At 32.0% G+C, this 19,923-nt stretch overlaps 4 protein-coding genes across 4 annotated transcripts; 2 read left to right on the top strand and 2 right to left on the bottom strand.

The window, feature by feature from the left end:
* Positions 1–86: 86 nt before the first annotated feature.
* Positions 87–3,819, top strand: Josd (Josephin domain containing). Its single transcript, XM_090105686.1, has 4 exons — positions 87–338; positions 659–831; positions 1,077–1,257; positions 1,797–3,819. Exons 1-4 carry the CDS (start codon positions 249–251, stop codon positions 2,061–2,063), a joined length of 711 nt encoding a protein of 236 aa, XP_089961812.1. The 5' UTR covers positions 87–248; the 3' UTR covers positions 2,064–3,819.
* Positions 3,820–4,191: 372 nt separating this feature from the next.
* On the bottom strand, positions 4,192–19,406 carry LOC149905590 (apolipoprotein D-like). The gene is made up of 4 exons (XM_090105688.1): positions 19,073–19,406; positions 5,796–5,926; positions 5,183–5,385; positions 4,192–4,364 (listed from the first exon to the last, which is right to left on the bottom strand). The coding sequence occupies exons 1-4, from the start codon at positions 19,208–19,210 to the stop codon at positions 4,207–4,209; spliced, it is 630 nt and encodes a 209-aa protein (XP_089961814.1). The 5' UTR covers positions 19,211–19,406; the 3' UTR covers positions 4,192–4,206.
* On the top strand, positions 10,664–13,880 carry LOC149905592 (uncharacterized). The gene is made up of 3 exons (XM_090105966.1): positions 10,664–12,604; positions 12,758–12,896; positions 13,126–13,880. The coding sequence occupies exons 1-3, from the start codon at positions 10,988–10,990 to the stop codon at positions 13,878–13,880; spliced, it is 2,511 nt and encodes an 836-aa protein (XP_089962092.1). The 5' UTR covers positions 10,664–10,987.
* Positions 15,697–16,830, bottom strand: LOC149905591 (uncharacterized). Its single transcript, XM_090105963.1, has 2 exons — positions 16,695–16,830; positions 15,697–16,591 (listed from the first exon to the last, which is right to left on the bottom strand). Exon 2 carries the CDS (start codon positions 16,580–16,582, stop codon positions 15,854–15,856), a length of 729 nt encoding a protein of 242 aa, XP_089962089.1. The 5' UTR covers positions 16,583–16,591; positions 16,695–16,830; the 3' UTR covers positions 15,697–15,853.
* Positions 19,407–19,923: the final 517 nt, after the last annotated feature.

Here is a 19,923-nt window from a genome sequence, read left to right as displayed (position 1 = left end):
AATTTAATTTTTTCTATTTACTCTATGATGCCGGTAAATCTTGTATTGTGAATTGTCATTAATTGTCAATCGACGAATGTCAAACAATCAAAATTTGTCAAGTGGAATCTAAGGAGTAAAATTTTTCGTTTCCTTTGTAAAATTAAAAAAAATTACACATTATAGTTGTTGTAAAATTTATTTTAATAGATATATGTATTGTTTAAACCAAAATCATTAAAGTTCTGTAAAAACATGGTGACAGTAATATGAACGAAATGAATTCAAAGCCTCATATTTATCATGAAAAACAAGTAAGAGAACTTTGCGCTTTACATGCGTTAAATAATTTATTTCAAGTGAGTAACAATCTATTTTTTATCTTCTTTTAGTTCTTATGTACGTACATAAAATTAATACGAATAGAATATGTACCTATAACGTAAACAAATCGAATTGATTCGATCATTATTTTCTCATTAGCGAGCATTTATATGATTTATTTGATATGTTATAAAGATTTGTATGGTGATTAATTGTTCTTTCTAATTATTTTATTTATTGAATTTCAAGCATTACATATTTTTGAAATGGATGAGTGAGAAGTGAAATATGAAAATATTCAGTTTCTATAAATATTAATGTGTTTGATGAGTTTTATGTATTTTATTATTTACAGACGCGTAATACATTTTCGAAATCGGATCTAGATTCAATATGCAGTCGGTTGTCTCCAAATGTTTGGATAAACCCACACAGATCAATGCTGGGATTTGGCAATTATGACATCAATGTGATAATGGCAGCGCTACAGAAGAAGGGCTGTGAGGCAATATGGTTTGATAAGAGAAAGTAAGTTTTTATAAGAGGATCATGAAATTTATTATTACAATTTTATTGATGGTTACTTTTTAGTGTCTAACAGTTATTTAAATAACCTAAGCTTTGGGATTTATATCTTACTAGTAATTACTGTTTTAATAATAATTATAAGTATGTAATTTATAATTAGTTTCTCTAGTATAAAATTCCTTAAAATACAGTGCTAAGATTTTTTTAATTTTGTTAAAGTTTATAATAAATTTTGTTATTTTCAGAGATCCAGGTTGCTTGGACCTAGCAAATATTTGCGGTTTTATATTAAATGTTCCGTCAGACTATAAGTTAGGTTTTGTTATGCTGCCCATTCGCAGGCGACACTGGATTACAATTAGACAAATTCAAGGGAACTTCTATAATTTGGATTCCAAACTGGATTCACCACAGTTAATTGGCAGGGTATGTGTGTAAAACCTAATAGTGCTAACAATGAATGATTTTATTTTTTCTTCAAGTTCCAAAGAAATTAATGGATTCTACATATTTCAAGTGTGATGTAGTCTTTATTTTCTTTTCTATTTGTTATTTGAAAAAGAATATCTAATAATAATCTATTATAATAAAAAACTTAATTTATTTATACATTCTTAATAATTATTTATTAAGAATGTATAAATTTGACGACGCGGTTGGCGCAGTGGTAACGTAACTGCCTACTGAGCCGACGTTCCCGGGTTCGATCCGCGGTCAGGGCAAATATTTGTGTGATGAACTCAATTATTGGTTCTTGGGTCTGGGTGTTATCTATATATGTATTTAAATATTATATTTATCGTCGCCTAGTACCCACAATACAAGCCTTAATTGAGCTTACTGTGGGACTAGGTCAATTTGTGTAATAATGTCCTATAATATTTATTTATTTATTATTTATTATTTATTTAATTTATACGAAATATTTTTCCATACTATATTAATTTAAACTTTATCCTTTCCAGAACACAGATTTAATATCATATCTAAAGGAGCAACTAGACTGTAAAGAAAAGGAACTATTTGTGGTTGTTAGTAAAGAAGTAGATGAGAAGCAGCTCTGGATCAACCAGTATGCGCTCCACAATAGAATAGAATCGCACAAGAATATACCCAATTGTGATAGTGTGGACAGTATCAACTCGCAGAATGAATACAAAAATCGCGATTCCGAGTGCCTCAGGTTGAACGAAGTGAGAAACTGTATTGCTAGTGTAGAAAACAGTTTTTAAGTTAATAAATTGGTATTATTTGTGTGTATGTATCGTGTGGTTTGGATTTTCAAATGTCGGTTTGCGGTAATACTTTGGATACAACGCTAGTATAGGTTTTTGTAAAACCTCGAATTGTGTTGAAATGAATTTACAGTGTGTATTTAATTAATAGGTTATGACCTCACATCAAAACTTATTGCATAATTAAAATAGATTTTATGTGCTGCAACTAAAAAGATACAGGTGCCAGTTTTATTTAAATTATTTGTTACATAATTATTATTGTTATTTTGTTTCATAGTTGTTTTTTTGTTCTATCAGGTTTACGTCAAAGCAATATGCGTGGCCTAAACATGTATATGGTATTTATAATGTATTGAGATTTATATATTACTGTCAAGACTTGATACTCTATAATTGTGTATATAATAAATTATATACCGATATGTACTGTATTGTCATAGATTTTTTAATGGAATAGCTAGAAATTCATAATATACTCTGTGGAATAGTATTGCTATTATTAAAAATTTTGTAATCTTTTATCATGTATATTAGTAAAATATTGTAATATAAAGATTGTATTTAAAATTTCTCATTCTTTAAACCCAATATTATATTATGTGAAGATAAATAATGTCATTCTTAAAAATATGTTTGGTAATATGGTAATACTTATGTGCTTTCAGTTTAAAGCTTAATGTCAGTTTGTAAATGACTGATGAAAAAATTTGTATTTATAAATTATTTAATTGAATTAAATTGTATGGTGGCATGGTGATGTTTGAAAAGTCAGAAGTTATTACAAAGCTTAAAATACATACATAAACTGACGTAGAAGCGGTCTAGGCGAACAAACTAGCAGAAAACCGTCACACGTATCTATATAAACATTCTACACACACACACAAACATAGTACTAACCTACGTATTCACGTACTCCGTAGTGAGACAAAGATAGAATATACATTCAAACCATACGCCGAAAAGAGTAAGCAAAGTAACCACAAAACGTAACTGACTAAACGCAACCTGGCTAATTGCCTGATTTCAGACGGAACGTGTTTTAACGCGTATGCCGCTTCTACCTCAGTTTATATATTATGTATTCTACACAGAAAATATGTAATCTTACTATTAGATATTGTTTTTTTCGCATTCTTTTTTCCATAAATAATTTTATGCAGCAATTGATTAGTTTATGTTGGTAATTTTTTTTAATTGCTTGACATGGATGTTGGTAGTACATTTTTATCTTCATTGTTTTGCACTATCATCATCTTTATGTGACCATTTTTTATGTTTCAATAACTTATAATATGTATTTAATTCATATATAATTATATGTTCAAGTAAAGTTAAATGAAACAGTTAAAAATCGTCTTCCAATTTCGTGTGAATTATACTATCATATTACATATAATAATTATTGTAAGCTATGTATATTTCATAGTTTCCTCACTTGTTTAGTGTTTACATCAAAAGAACCTACCTAATAAAAAAAATTAGTCTTTGTTACCAATCAATATATTTTATTTTTGTAATAGAATGTTAAATATAAGTAATTCAAATAAGTATATTTTTGTCCCATGAAAATTTAAGATAATGTTTAATTCCACTCATAATTCGATATTTCTTTTGTTACTTAATTTATAAAATCCTTTTCTGTTGAAAGTATTTTTTTAAGAAACCATGCAAGCAATAATCATATATTATGTTGTTGAACTAGAATTAAAATACAAGTACCAAATACTTACACATAAAAAAATCTTCAATTTTTTGGGTAAATAAAAGTTTGTGAATATTATCATTTTTTTATTCATTTTTGGATATTAAAATTACACGACTGATGAATTTGGAAATTCGTTTTTTGTTTTGTAAGTATCGATAGGGAAGTGCTTGAACACGACTGATGGTAAGCGTTTTTTTTTTGTGTGTGGTGTCTCTCAATGTTAGCCAGATTTTCTAAATTTTAACGCGGACGCGTGATGGTAAGCTAAGATGGAACGCGCTTTAATAGAAGGTACCCTTCTCTCCTATCTTGGAAACCCCCACATTGTACTCATCGGGGAGGGGAACACAGAAGTAGGAAGTTCGATATACGCAATCGAAATAGATCACAACAAAAGAAAATAAAAAACACATTCTTTTTGATATATCTTTATTGTATATCGTTATTATAAGGTACAGCGGTGCAGTTATTATTCTTAGAAATAATGAGTCGATCGGAGTCCAAATTAAGTTCTTGCATGATGGCATAGATTTGCGCGCGCAAAGTTGCGTCAATATCACGCTCTCGGCCCAACAGCCATATACGATCTGTCAAAAAGAACAGAATATAAATACCTACTGGGGAATTTTTGTGAATGCATTTAAGTAAATTGTGATTTAAATAAACATAACCATCTACGTTAAAATATGTAAATAATAAGACTATAGGTACTCCAGCGCATTACTGCAGAGAAACTAGCATATATTAGTGTGCGTCCACACTGAATGCGCGGTGGCGGCGGCCTAGGCGGGCGCGACGAGCGGGCGCTCGCGGTGGCCACACCGACGCGCGAGCTCAAGTAGCGGTTCGACGTTTTTCGGGTGTTGTAAACTTTGGACGATTTGCTATTTTTACTGGACAGTCCGATTTTGAGGTGAGATCATTATAGAAGTTGTACACGAAATAAATAAAACAGAGGAATAACGGGTGAATCTTATATGAAGAATTGAGATTATACCCTACAAAATTACTGAGGTGTATATAAGTGTTTTAGATTGAATCGCACTTATAAATAAAGAAGTTTCACTTCAACAATTAAGTATTTATCGCTATTTTACGAAAAACAATAAAGGATATAATATAAGAAGTCGAGCGACAAGACCGAACTGGTTTGATACCCCCGCCGTCCGCGCATTGGGTCGCTTGCTGACTAGGCCCGTAGTGTGGCCAGAACGCGCGGATAGGAGAGTTTGAAAACTACGCGCGCTGGCTCGCTCATTACCGTCGCACTAGGCTTCCGCCATATAGTCATTTCAATGTGGACGCAAAGGCGCGTTTCATACGTTTGATATTTCGCGTCCGCCGTCGCAACCGCGCTAGGCTCGCAGTGTGGACTTGCACTTATACATTAACGAATCGTCCTCACCTGAGTGCACAACGTTATAATTTGTGCAGGACCAAACAAGCGCGAATTGATCGTAATCCGTGAAGAGGATATTATAATGGCCGGCTCCCGGCAGCATGCGCCCAATGACGTACGGCATTCGGTTGTTCAGCTTGTAGCGGAAGGCGGACGAGCCCGCGTGGCTGGGTATACCTAGCCCGTAGGATACTCCGTGGTTACCCGTTCTGGAATGATATTAACGTACCTATTATAATTTATAACCACCAATTTATCGCAAAATTGTTAGAAAATAATTTAAGTAGCAAGAGACATTGGCCTTGGGAAAATGCGGTTATTGTTATTAAATCATATGACAATAATTAATAATGCGGTTATTGTTATTAAATCATGTGACAATAATTAATTAATGAAGATAATACCGGATAGATTAAATAGCCTTCAACGGAAGAACTAAAGGCGTGGTCGATGTTGAATCCTTTCAGCAGTTTACGAGAAATATTTACGCATAGACAATACACAAGATGCGGAATTCAATGAATTCAAATCTGCCCCAGTTCAGCCCTCTCCCCTTATTAATAAAATCCTTTTCTATTTATCGTTTACTGTATTTAATAATAATTTAAACATCACTCACAATCTGTTGATCGTGTGTACGTTGATGACGAAGTACCCTCGCTCGTTGATGGTGACGTCTATCTCCGTACAGCTCGCCGCAATCTCCATCAGGTGAAATGACCGCTCCACTTCGTACCATTTTCCTGACATCTATTAGAGAAAAATTTATAGTAAATTATAATCCTGACATCTATGAGCTTATGAGAAAAGTGTATTAACGAAATATTTGTTAGAAAAGTAAAAAACAAATCAAGGATATTCGTTAGCGTTTCATGGCCTATTCTAGCTGACCCAGACTATTGCACGCCTCATAAGCGAAGCGTTGAGGTGGGTACTACTGTCACTTCGCGCAAAACATCTGATTTTTCAAACTTAAAATGTCTTTATGTATCATACATTGCACTTGTAAGATAATACATACACACACATATTAAGAAAAAACACTATTTTTAACGTTCATGATATTTTTGATGTCATTTTTGTTATTTAAACTAGTTAAAAAACAGTTTAAAAAAGTTCTGTCTTGGACGTCCGTGTGTCTGTATGTGCGGATCCTTTTTCTTGTTAACACGATAGCGACCGAAATACTTTACTAATCGAGTCTTTTTTTTTCTCTTACGCTTGATTATGCTCAGGAATAGAACCCTTTCATTTTTCAGGGTCTGATTCGATGTGGTTTAATTGTTATTAAATAAACAAAAATAATACTTAATTAATAAATATTTATTAAAAAAAATTATGAGGCGTGCACTTTTGGATTTTCCAAATTATTTTGTCTACTCTCAAAAGGAATATCACTACATAGTATAAAACAAAGTCGCTTTCTCAGTCCCTATGTCCCTATGTACCTATGCTTAAATCATTAAAATTTAAAACTACGCAACCGATTTTGATGTTTTTTTTTAATAGATATTGATTCTCGAGGAAGCTTTTAGTAGGTATAGGTAAACCAGAACCTGATGGCAATTAGGGAAATCAAAATTTTGAGTGCGCAACCCTAGGGAAAATGGACTGAACGATCTTGATACTGCTTAATTTTTATTTTGTCCTCAATATCATTACATAAGTGGACAATACTGTACTTAATAATGAGATATCCACTTAATATTATGTAGGTACATATGTACTTACATATATATTAATATACAATTATACAAATTACTTTTATACAGGTAATACATATTATTATTTACACATACCTATATTTGTATATATTCATTACCAGTATGCCATGTGAAAATATCGATATACTTAATGATAATGTAGATCAAAACTGCTTATAATTTTTTATAAAATAAAATGAAAATAAAATAAAATTATGTTTCTTTTCGTAAGTATTAACAGACACACATTATAAAATTGACTTGGACAGCTTGGACTTGACGAATTGCCGTATTGGAAACTCCTGTAATAAGTTTTCATAAAATTATATTCTAATCAACAAACAATATTATAGTTACCTACATATAATATTTTTTAATTTATAGTATCAAAACGGGTAAGTCCAATTTACCAATAAAATCTTCAAAATTGAAAATTGTGATGTGTTTGACCCTTCTTCATCGAATGTTTTTCTATACACATTATAAACAACACCTCTTGCTTGTGATCGCAGCGGCTTTTTCGAAATTTTCGAAGATTTTTTAGACAAAATCCTAAAAATTATTCATCAACTGCAAAAAAGACAAATAATTTGACATCCAATTTGATAGTTGTCAAATAAGTTGCCACATAAAAATCTTTTATTTCTTAAATATAAATATGCCATCAGATTCAGCAGGGCTATTGTCTAATTTTGACACATTAAGTGATCAACATAGTTTTGATGATCACTGAACTTTGATGTCCACTAAAAATTTAAAGATTTGGTATTGCGTATCTTAATAAGTGGACATCATGTCACGGTGTATTACGGTGCTTATCAACGATGACACCGAACGTCACTATTTTTTATCGACATTATGCAGCAAAATTAAAAATATATACATTTGGTCGTATATTCCATAAAAACGTGAGCATATTTAAATCTTACGTGTTATATTAACCGGAACACTTGGGATTTGAAATGTTTACTCTTATATGGCGCTAAATTCATAACACTTTTGAATTTTGGTCTGTCTACAATTACAATTTTGGTCATCGTCTTGTGTACACAAGTGTATTTGAAAGTTAGAAACAGTAACAAATGAATAAAACTGTGGTAAGTCTTATAACCCTTGTTTTGAGAGCAATATTAACATTAATTTAAATATAAATTTGAAAATTTTTAATATTTGTATCCTTTTACCTTTATATTGCTTTGTATGATTTATGAAATGTTTAACAAAAATCTATTTTATAGTACTTACATCTAATAAAATGTAAGTTATTTATTTCAAGCACAATTATATTGTCTTTATATCTTTAACTAATCTCTTTTTGAAAATGACTATTCATGAGAGCTTCTAAATTAGATAGATTTGTCGGAAAACAGTACTTGAGGAGAATTAGGTAAATATTATTTAATTCCCATTAAATTATCCATTATTTTTAAATATACTTGTTATTGTAATAATGTGTTTTACCTTTCTATAAACTATAGATAGTAAGTTGAGTAACAAGTTTATATAATTAATTGTGACAATTTTTTTTAATGTATTGAAATCGAAAATAGTTGCTCTAGTTGCTCAAAGAAACTACTGAGTACATTTAATTTTGAAAATGTAAGTGAATTATTATGCTATATTGTAATTTCAGTAAGCCAAGATGAGAGAGTGCCTCGTTGGGCCTATGAGTTGGAAAGCAAGCGATTGGCTGTTGAGGAAAGGCATACAGCTGCTGCTATAGAAAAATTAGCTGCATCACTTACCTACCAAGATACAGGAAGATATATACATATATATATATATAAGTAAATTAAAATGATTTTAAATAGTGTAATTTATTATTATTAATTATTTATAACTCTATTCTGAGTTTTTCATAAATAACTGTCTAGATTTAACTAAAAATAACAATTATTGAGTTAACACAATCCTTATGGTGTAAATTTCTTTAAAAATAAATAAAAAATATTTTTTTAGATATCAAAAGTTTAATTACTTAAATACCTTGTCTTAACTATTACCTAATTGACAACTACATCACATTTATATCAGAGCATTAACAATGTATTATAATTTATAAATTATACAAGAAATATTGTCATATTCGATTAGAAGCTATAATATTATCTAAGTAAGAAAATATGTTTAATCACAAATACAAGTATAAATAATTTTCAGTTAAAACTAATACATTTCTAAGCACAATAAATATTTATTTAACATAACATCTTCTTGAATTACATAGTCTCTGTACTAATATTGTTCTCTGGTAAGATCTTGTATAACCTCAACTATAGCATCTTCTCCTCTAAATCCTGAGACATGCCTGTATTTCGGGTATTTTGGCATTCTGCATATTTGCAATGTTGTGCAGGACAACACATGCATTCACTATTTTACCAGCAGTAACTGGATCATAATGAAGTATTCTATGGGCCAACAAACAACTCCAACGTGCTTTGAATAACACTAAACACCGTTCAACAGTATTCCTGACAAGGCAATGAAGGTTGGTATAGTATTCTTCAGGTGTCCCCAGGTCCTGCTCCTAATATTGTTGTCATCATCCAGGGCCATTGCGCATATCCTGAGTCACCTAAAAACAGGTATAATATTTTATACTCTATGCATACTTCATATGATGCTCACAGAAATTAAATGAAGATTTAGTATTTAATGATAATTGTTCCACATACATTATGTTTAATTTGGAATCACATAACTGAAAAGATATACATTAATTATTGTATTATTTTCTATGTAGGTATATCTAAGTATTTATAAATGAGTTATTAATGTCTTTTAAACCTAATACAGATAATTATTAATGTTGAATAGTAATTTTATTGATTTGTAAGTCATCAGTAATAAATTACACATAAAAAAGGAAAAACAAAAGATATGGATATTTTTAGACTTACTATTAATACATTCAATGAAGGAAAATGTTTCCTATTTCAACATCTCCACCACCAGTTGAAAACCAGCCTTTGTCAAACGAAAATTCGCTATAAATTCTCTTTCAGGCAGCTATAAAGTATCACCACAGGATCACTAGCATCACGTAAGCGTCGCCTTTCAATTCTTAATGCTTTCCTCTTTCTTTCTTCTTCCGCAAATCCAAGTAAAAAAGCACGGGCCATACTTTATAAATTATATGGATACCTACGCTTCTATTGCTCAGTAAAAACCTTTTGGAAAAAAGAAAATGGCTATATATTTATACTTAAAAAATTATTATCTATCATAGTTGATAGTACATATTAAACTCAATGTTATCTTTATATTTTTTGTTGATTATAGTATAGAAACACTTGAAATAAGACGTTAAATCATATACGTGCTATTCTTCCTATATTTTGTTCATATATTTTTAATATTTAACTTATCCGGATTATAGTGTCGATCACTGAGAATTTACAAAACACTGCTCAATACTAGTTCCTTTCACAGTAATATAGTGATCAACCTTTTGATGGTCACTTGGCTTACGGAATACCACTTTATAAACTATCGATACAAAAACACCTGTCAAATGTGTTACGGTGGCTTTCAAGTTGATTTGGTGCTCATGACGTCATTTCAGTTGATAACTAAAATAGCCAATACGAAAAACATGGTTTGACAAGAAATCGTTGAGCACCGTGCAAAGTTATCATCACTATGAAATGTCAAATGAGATACGCAATAGCCCTGCTGGTAGACCTATATATAATTTATTAGTGTTGGCGACATAATTTGGACATTTATAATCTGTGCAACTTACAGAGCCACCTGGCAACACTGTTATTCGGGATTCGGGAAGACATCTTTGATTTACATTTTACACGGCATTCTATACAATCCTTTCTGTTAATTACTATTTTACAATTGTTACATTAATAAAGTACATACGAGAGAATTATTACTTTCTATTATCATACAACCCGACATACATAACAGATTGGCGACGAGTAAGTGGAAATTCAACATAAATTATCAAGTGAAGAACATCGTGCGTACATTGACCCATGTGCTCCTAACACCTTTTCCTTTGTTCCAAGGGTTCCACATCCCGTGATGATAACCCGCTTCACAACCTCCTTTTTCCTTCATAATAATATACAATACATTACAAGTACGCAAAATGGAACAGCAATTGGGGCAAGTATTATCTCAAATGTTAGAAACTATTCGAGGAATTCAAGTACAACAAGCGCAATTACAACAACAATTACAAAATACGGATAAATCGGTGAGTGGAATTACATTACAACCATACGACGAAAACAATGAAAGTTTCGCATCGTATTTACAGAGGTTAGAAAATTACATTAACCTAAAAGGCGTTACAAATGATAAAACAAAATCACAGATTTTTCTGAACTGCATTGGTCCTAAATACTATCAAGTTTTACAAAATATTACAGCACCTGATTCTCCGAAAACCAAATCATATTATGAACTGATACAATTATTGAAAAACCATATTGCACCTGAACCTGGTGAAGTAGCCCAACAGCACAAATTTTGTTTACGACAACAATACGAATGTGAAAGTATTGCAAATTATGTTGCTGGTTTAAAAGAACTAGGGGGAAAATGTAACTTTAAATGCGCAAGCTGCGAACACAGCACATTTGAAACTCATCTGCGAGTACAATTCATACGAGGTCTCCGGAATTCAGAAATAAAAGAAAGATTATTACAAGAAAGCTCATCTACAAAGGTTGATGATTTAATTAAAATTGCAATGGCGATTGAGACATCTAAAGCTGAAACAAAAGAAATGTGTTCTGGTCAAGTAAACATTAACAAAATTTCAACTAAATCAAATCATTTCAAAATTAATACAAACATACATAAACCTAAAAATATAAATACATACAAAGATAAAAATATAAATAAATCATACAGTTCATATAACGAGAAGAAGAGAGAAATAAAATGTTTTCGATGTGGCAAAGAAAACCATACAGCAAGGCAATGTCGTTTGAAACATAAACTATTTTGCAAGAAATGTAAGACAAAGGGACACATACAATCGGTATGTTTCAGAGAACAAAAACAAATTGAGTTAGTTCAGGATCAATTCACCGAGGAAGATGAAATATATGAAATACATAAGATATTTAACAATAACATACAGAGTGATAAATTTAACATAACCTTACAATTAAATGGAAAAATACATACCTTAGAACTGGATACAGGCGCTGCAGTTACTACATGCTCGACAAATTTTTATGAAAAATATTTTAATAATCTGAAACTTAAAGATACATCAGTAAAGCTAAGAACATACACAGGAGAAATAATACACCCATTAGGAACTTGTAATTTAAATATTCAGTATAAGAACACAGTTATTGAAGGAAGAATCTTTGTAATTGACCGCAAAGTAGACACCGTAGTTGGAAGAGAATGGCTTAGAAAATTGAACTTAAATTTTGAAGTAAATTCAATATACAAGGAAGAACAAGACATAACAGAAAAAGAATTCAAAAATAAATTACAAACATTATTAGAAGAATATAAAGAATTATTTACAGAAGAAATAGGTGAAATTAAAAATTATCAAGTCGCATTTAAATTGAAAGAAGATGCAGTTCCAGTTTATTTAAAGCCACGTCCAGTACCATTTGCATTGAAAAATCAAGTAGAGGCAGAAATTGACAGATTAGAAAAAGAAGGCATATTAGAAAAGGTTACATACTCACAGTGGGGTACACCAACTGTTCCTGTGATGAAACATAATGGAAAGGTACGCCTATGTGCCGACTACAGAGCTACATTAAATAAAAACCTAGAAAATGACAACTATCCAATCCCTCGAGTTGAAGAGATATTTTCAAAGCTCAGCGGTGGTAAATATTTTTGTACATTGGACATTAACCAAGCGTATTTATATATGAAGACAAATGATGATACAGCAGAGATGCAAGCCATAAGTACATGTAAGGGTACATACAAAGTAAGAAGACTGATGTTCGGTGTGAAAATAGCACCAAATGTTTGGCAAAGATACATGGATCAGACATTACAAGGATTAGAAGGTACAGCTTGTTGATGATATCGCTTTACAAGGACATACATACATACAATTACTACAAAGAATCCGAAAGGTATTTAATAAACTTAAAGAATGTGGATTACATCTAAACAAGAAGAAGTGTCAATTTTTTCAAAAATCAGTTACATATCTTGGACATAAAATAAATGAAAAAGGATTACACCCTACAGAAGAAAAGATAAATGATATAAAGAATAGCCCACGTCCCACAGATGTTACATCTCTACGTACTTTCTTAGGAATGATAAATTATTATCAACAATTCATATCTAATTTGGCATCTAAACTAAATCCTTTATACAAGCTATTACAGAAAGATACAAAATTTATATGGAATAAAGAATGTGAAAAAGCATTTCAAGAGTTGAAAATTGAGCTATGTGGAGAAAAAGTACTTATACCGTTTCATGAGAACTTACCTGTCACATTAGCTACAGACGCATCTCCTACAGGATATGGAGCTGTTTTATCACACATTATGCCGGATAAAACTGAACGACCTATAGCATTTGCATCAAGATCCTTAACTAAAGCAGGAGATAAAGTACAAATAAGGATGTATGATAGTAACAAATGGAAATTTGGAAGAATATTAGAGAGGAAAGGAAAATTACATTACAAGGTGGAAGTAGATGGAAAGATACATCACAGACATACTGATCAGATAATAAAGACATCATGCTTGAGTGAGAATATTAATACACCAGATACTTACCGACCAACTTACCTGCAAGAGAGTTCACCCACACCAGCTTCACCTGAAAAAGAATGCATACAACCTAGCCCTACAGTAATAACACATACACCAAGAAGATCATCTATACAGCCAGTAGCAAGTCCAGGAAATTACCAACCAGAAAACCTTGTACCAGAAACAATTCCAGATACACATGAACCTACACCATCCAGAATTGAAATCCGTCGTAGTACTAGGATGAGAAAACCTCCCAATAGATTGAACCTTTAAATTTATAACGAGGGAGAGTGTTGGCGACATAATTTGGACATTTATAATCTGTGCAACTTACAGAGCCACCTGGCAACACTGTTATTCGGGAAGACATCTTTGATTTACATTTTACACGGCATTCTATACAATCCTTTCTGTTAATTACTATTTTACAATTGTTACATTAATAAAGTACATACGAGAGAATTATTACTTTCTATTATCATACAACCCGACATACATAACAATTAGGTAGGATAAGGCGGGCGAAGCCGCGGGCGGAAAGTTAGTTTATACATAAAAATTTATCGCTGCTCCGTTCGTAACTTTGCATATTAATTATTCTAACATAATGTTAAACTCTATAATCTATGGCCTAAAATTACACGAGGTACGAAGTGAGAATCTGTAGTTAAAACTGTAAAATTAACAATAAATAAAACATGAATATATGCGCGGTTGGTAGGTGTGGTCGAATGAGACCCTGCCCTTTGCTCCGAGTTACCTATATCGTCATAGTAAATTATAATTATGAAATTAATATGTAACTACTTTGTGCTCTACTAACGAAGAATTATTAATTCGTATAAAATTAAGTACCCTGGATGATCTTTTCAAAAGTACAGGTAAGTAGGTATCGAAAAGAGACTTCCTTGTTTACACGAAATATACAATATTAGGTACATTCAAATAATCATGTAAACTTAGGCAATTAGCTATGCTTTGAAAATATTCTAGTCCCCAATTAGAAGTACAATTTGATAAAGTTCAATGACCATCAAACGTAAATATACAGGGTGTCCCACTTTCGGTATACTAAGCGTGAAGGGACTTGTAGTTTTGCATACATTGATCACGTAAAAAATACTCAAATAACAAAATTACGTGAAAAATTTTTTGCCAAATTTTTCCTTAAAATCCATGTATTATCTTCTCTAGCTTCGCGCAGCCGGCATATATCGCTTTGCTAATGTGAGCATTTTGTCTATGAAAATATAATCTTAAACGATAGCTCACGTGCTGGTGGTAAAGTTGGGCGGGTTGCTTTTTAGGGGTATACACATGGAATTTTAAGTACTCCTCTATTTGAAAAAAAAATGCGTCTGGAATTTTATAAGTATTTTTTACGTAGGTACTCAGCGTATGCCAAACTACAAGTCCCTTTGCGCTTATAGTATACCGAAAGTGGGACAACCTGTATAGTTTCGGCGTTGAATATTGAATATCTAATAATGTAAAACAAATAATTCAAACAAAATCTGAATACGGTGGTTGACCTGCATTACTCACTTAAATGTGCTAAAACATGGCTAAAACCACCTATGGCTAAAACAAACGAAAAAAAAATAGAGCACTAACCCATGAAATCAGCTATGATGTAGTTACCTATCTATGAATGAACTAAATGTTTGAGCATTGAGATAATACATATTACTACGTATGGAAGAGACACCACGAACAAAATCTGTGCGCCATTTTTTTGCTCTAACTTAAGTTTTAAAAATTATTATATTTACCGATGAAAAGTTATGTTAGTCACTTTTCTGTATTATTTGTACATATTATATATAGAACGTGCCCACGTGGCCAAAAAAAAAAAAAGATGATAAAAAATGATGATATTTGATGCGTTTCACTTTAACCCTAGAGACATAACCTGCTTAATGCTCCCTTTAAACATAACCATTCATCATATTGATGAACATTTTTTAAAGTATGAAATTTTTACTTAAAACATTATAATTTAAAACTGTTTACTACATAATTTTTTAGGGATAAGGGTCTTATTTATAATTAAAACATAATAATTAAAAAAAAAAGAAATCTTTATTTACTTTTATTATAGTAACGTAAGGCACTAGTTTTAAAGAGATCGTAGTTGATAAGGTACGTAAAAATTAAAATTAAAAAAAAAAATAACAAAATATAGCTTTTTTTTCTTTGGCCAAAATAAACTTAGGGCATAACTCTACACTAAAAAAATACAAAAGCTAATTATTCACAGCGCAATTCACACAGAATTCAGCCTTATGTTCACCACAAATTCTCATACATGACACGTACCTAGTACCAGAATACTCAGGGTTAAACAGTTCTTCAAGGGAGAGGTGGTCGTCTTTCAGAGCTGCTGTTAGCACTAAAATACCTACAAGTGCTCTAAGCTCCTCTTTGCAAGCATCTTTGAAAGTAGATGTGCCTTGTTCATACGTTTGCCTTTTTATAGCGATTTCAAAGTTGGTCCATTTCAATATTTCTTCAAATATCTGATCGGTCATGAACTGATCAAATAATAATAAAGGATCTACCATTCCTCTTACACCACGAGATGGCCATCTTGCTACATGGACGATATTTATCGTAGTTGTCCTTCCTGATGTACGACCTTTACTTGTGGCCCAAACGTGACGATTGCGACTACGAATGGTTCTTTGTGGTAAGGTCAAAATACACGAAGAAGTACCTGAAGTCTCTTCCAATAAATCAGGAGGTGATTGAGAGTCGGTCTCGTGGTCCCGTGAGTGAGATGGTGATGAACCGTGACGGATTTGCTGACTGTCCTCTTGGTCAGAGGGTTCATATTGCTGATCGCTTTCCACGTCGTCCACCTCCATAAAGTCTTCATTTTCACCATCCGAAGAAGCCGGCAGCAAGTTGGTGTCATCCTCTTCCAACAATAATCGCGCAATTGTGTCATCACTCAGTGCATGTCGAGACTCCATGTCAAAAATCTGTAAGCAAGTATTTCAAACCGTCACCAAAACTAGCACAAACCATAACCATTCATCGAAACGATGAACAGATGCTCAATAAATCAAAAAACAAAATACTTACGCGCTGAACACCGGTGTCGCCTGCAACAGCGCGGTGCACACTTAGTTGACAAGAACAGGCAAGTTTATACGCGCACGCGTTAGAAAGAGATGGCGTATTTTTAGTACCGCGTATTCATCAGATGGACGAAGGTTATGTTTCTAGGGTTAAAACAAATAAAAAATGAGCGTGCGCCGTGCAGTTAAGCCATATGGCTTATGTTGAGCGGAACATAAGTGATGTAGGCGGTGTCGTCTCCATATGTATATCTCAATGGTTTTGAGAGATTTTTCGCAAAATTTAACTAACGAACAAGGTATCAAAAAACAGGCCTTCATACTGCAACCGTTGGTAAATTATTTAATGCAAATGCTGATAACTCTGATTATATTAATAACTAGCGGTCCGCCCCGGCTTCGCCCGTGGTACATGTTTACGTTTTCTCTACATAAGAACCATCCTCGTACTTCAAGGAATATAATAAAAAAAGAATTATCGAAATCGGTTCAGCCGTTCTCGAGTTATGCGCTTACCAACACGTTTTGCGATTCATTTTTATATATAACTAGCTAGCTCTAGCTAACTTAGATAAAAGAAGAAACGCATTAGACTTAATGTACTTATTTAAAATTTTAAATGGTCATATTAACTGTTCGGCGTTGCTATCTAAATTTAAAATTAAAGTTCCTTTTAAATATCCACGAAATCCCGTTAACCTTCTATCTGCCCCATTACGTAGGACTGTCCTTGGTTCCAGTTCTCCGATTCCTAGACTCTGTAGAATTTACAATGAATTTGCTAAAGATATGTTCTCGCTTAGGTTAAATAAATTTAAGTAAGTACCTTGTCCATCACTTAGTTTAAGTTTTTAGATTAATTTTTTGTTTCCTGTATAAAACCTTTTAAAATTTAAATGTATGCATGTGGTGTTTACCTACCTTAAATTGTACACTTAGTTTTAAGATTAATTTCATATATTATATACTTGTTTATTTTGTGTAACAATTACTGGTAAACCTAATAAATAAATAAATAAATAAACTAGCGGTCCACCCCGGCTTCGCCCGTGGTACATATTTACGTTTTCTCTACATAATAACCATCCTCGTACTTCAAGGAATATAATAAAAAAAGAATTATCGAAATCGGTTCAGCCGTTCTCGAGTTATGCGCTTACCAACACATTTTGCGATTCATTTTTATATATAAGAAGAAGAAGATGTAGGTATGTTACATTTGATATAGTAGGGATACCTATTCCTTTTTATTACTTTTAAATTTTTAAACTCAAAGGTTGCGCAATATTCTGCTTGCAATGCGTCCAATACTCTCAAAAGACTTCAATGGTGAGCGCACCCATAGCTGTCTGCTAGTAAGTTCTATGAAGAAGGGCAAATTAATCTTTCAGCAGGGGTCAGAAGTCGAACGAGTCCAGAAAAAAGTCAAATGTAATAAATTCTGAATAGCGCTACATTAAAATTATGAAGTAACTAGGTGATGAAAGTAAGTGTAACTATTTCTCCTTATCATTGTGATAATTATCAAAATTAAAAAATACAAATCAATGACATCTATTACCTACACGTGTTTTGTGTAACACTTTTCATTGTACATTAACAACATGCAATTGAAATGTATGCTAATTGCATGTTAATCTAGCTTTGGACGCTAAAATGTTAAGGTTATTAGTTGATGTGTATTAAGAGACCCTTTTCACGATACATATATCTTTATTATTAATGCATTATATCTTATGTACATTCTTTAATTTTACATTATACGTAAATCTGGAGCGTAAACTTTGAAACGCAAGTGCGCGTATTTTCATCCACGTGACAAAAATATTTAAGTAAGTACATAATGTATGTATGTACTTACCATGAATACCTAGATAGTAAGGTTTTTTTTCCATAACGTTATATGTATTAAATGTAAAGTTAATTTTTTTTCTTTATGATTTTGGAGAGCTTTTGTGATTTGTCATAACACATAAATGAGTTAGCTATCGGAGTACCTATCGTTGCTGAAATCTTTAAAGTGTATAATCTGAATACGATTCTAAAAATGTAGTTATAGGTAACATCATTAAAAATATATTGAAATGCCTAACTATGTACTTTGTTCCTACACCAAGCAAGGAAACCGATCCAAAAAAAATTGCAAATACTTATTTAAATTAAATCTATTGTCATTGTTAGGCATGCAAAATTTTTTACGTTCCCGAAATCACGGCTGATTTTCAAAACTTGGCTTATTTGAAATATTTTAGCAGATTTTTTTTAATTTTTTTGTTGTTTATCAATTTCTGACTCTACCGGCCAATAATTACCGAACTGAGGTGACGCAGAGGGAGGATGAAAAATATGAATGAGGTGGCTTCTTCTATACAGTGAACTTACTCTGGTCATATCGAAATTTGGGAACTGTGGGTAAATGGGACATTTCCCCAACCCGGTGCTCACACACACAGCTTGTACGATTGTACAGAAAAGTACAAGGTATATCCTCGCTTCCCCTGTCACTCTGAAATCCCCCATTTCACAGCACAAAATTAGGTTCCAATTCACAATTACGATGTTTTGTAAACAGTATCGCTGATACGTTTTCGTTCGGGGGCACGGCTTGTACTGAACAATTTACGTTGGAATTAATTATGCATATTACTTATTTTCCTACATGAATATACGTGACGGTAACGTTACGATCAATAGTTAGCTGATAAACAAAATTGGATTGTGAAAAAGGTATGCACTGAGGCGTTAAGCAGAAGCAAGCGGTCAGCGCAAAACTGTAACGCCCCAAATATTTGAACGTATTGTCTTTCTAAGTTGTAACTTGTAAATCATTCAATAAAAATATAAAATTATTCCTGCAATATAAATGTGAGAGTGGATGAAACAAAAAATGGACAGAATAATACCTACCTACTTATAAAGATCAACGCAACGAAATAAATACTTAAGTAGGTACCTGTGCAAATATTAATTTATATTACTTTTTGAAAGGAAACTGTTATTTCTTCTATTTTCTATACTTCTATAGGGTTATATTTGCAAAATCCATTACATTAAATTTAAGTATTTATGTACATTTTTAAACAGTTAAAACATACAGAACGCAAGCACATTGTCAGGCACGTTATGCTGAACATGCATTTTGTATCGTTTTTGTAAAAAAATGCATTAAAATGTACATATATTATATATTGTGATCGGTTCGAGTTGACCACTTTTCGATAGGCAAGCAATTA

Source organism: Colias eurytheme, chromosome 9 (assembly GCF_061535395.1).
Source record: "Colias eurytheme isolate Ceu_HAF_F1 chromosome 9, ilColEury1 Martin Lab GWU primary, whole genome shotgun sequence".
Taxonomy (NCBI): domain Eukaryota; kingdom Metazoa; phylum Arthropoda; class Insecta; order Lepidoptera; family Pieridae; genus Colias; species Colias eurytheme.
Note: the sequence above shows the minus strand (reverse complement) of the source record. Positions and strands in the feature narration are given on the sequence as shown.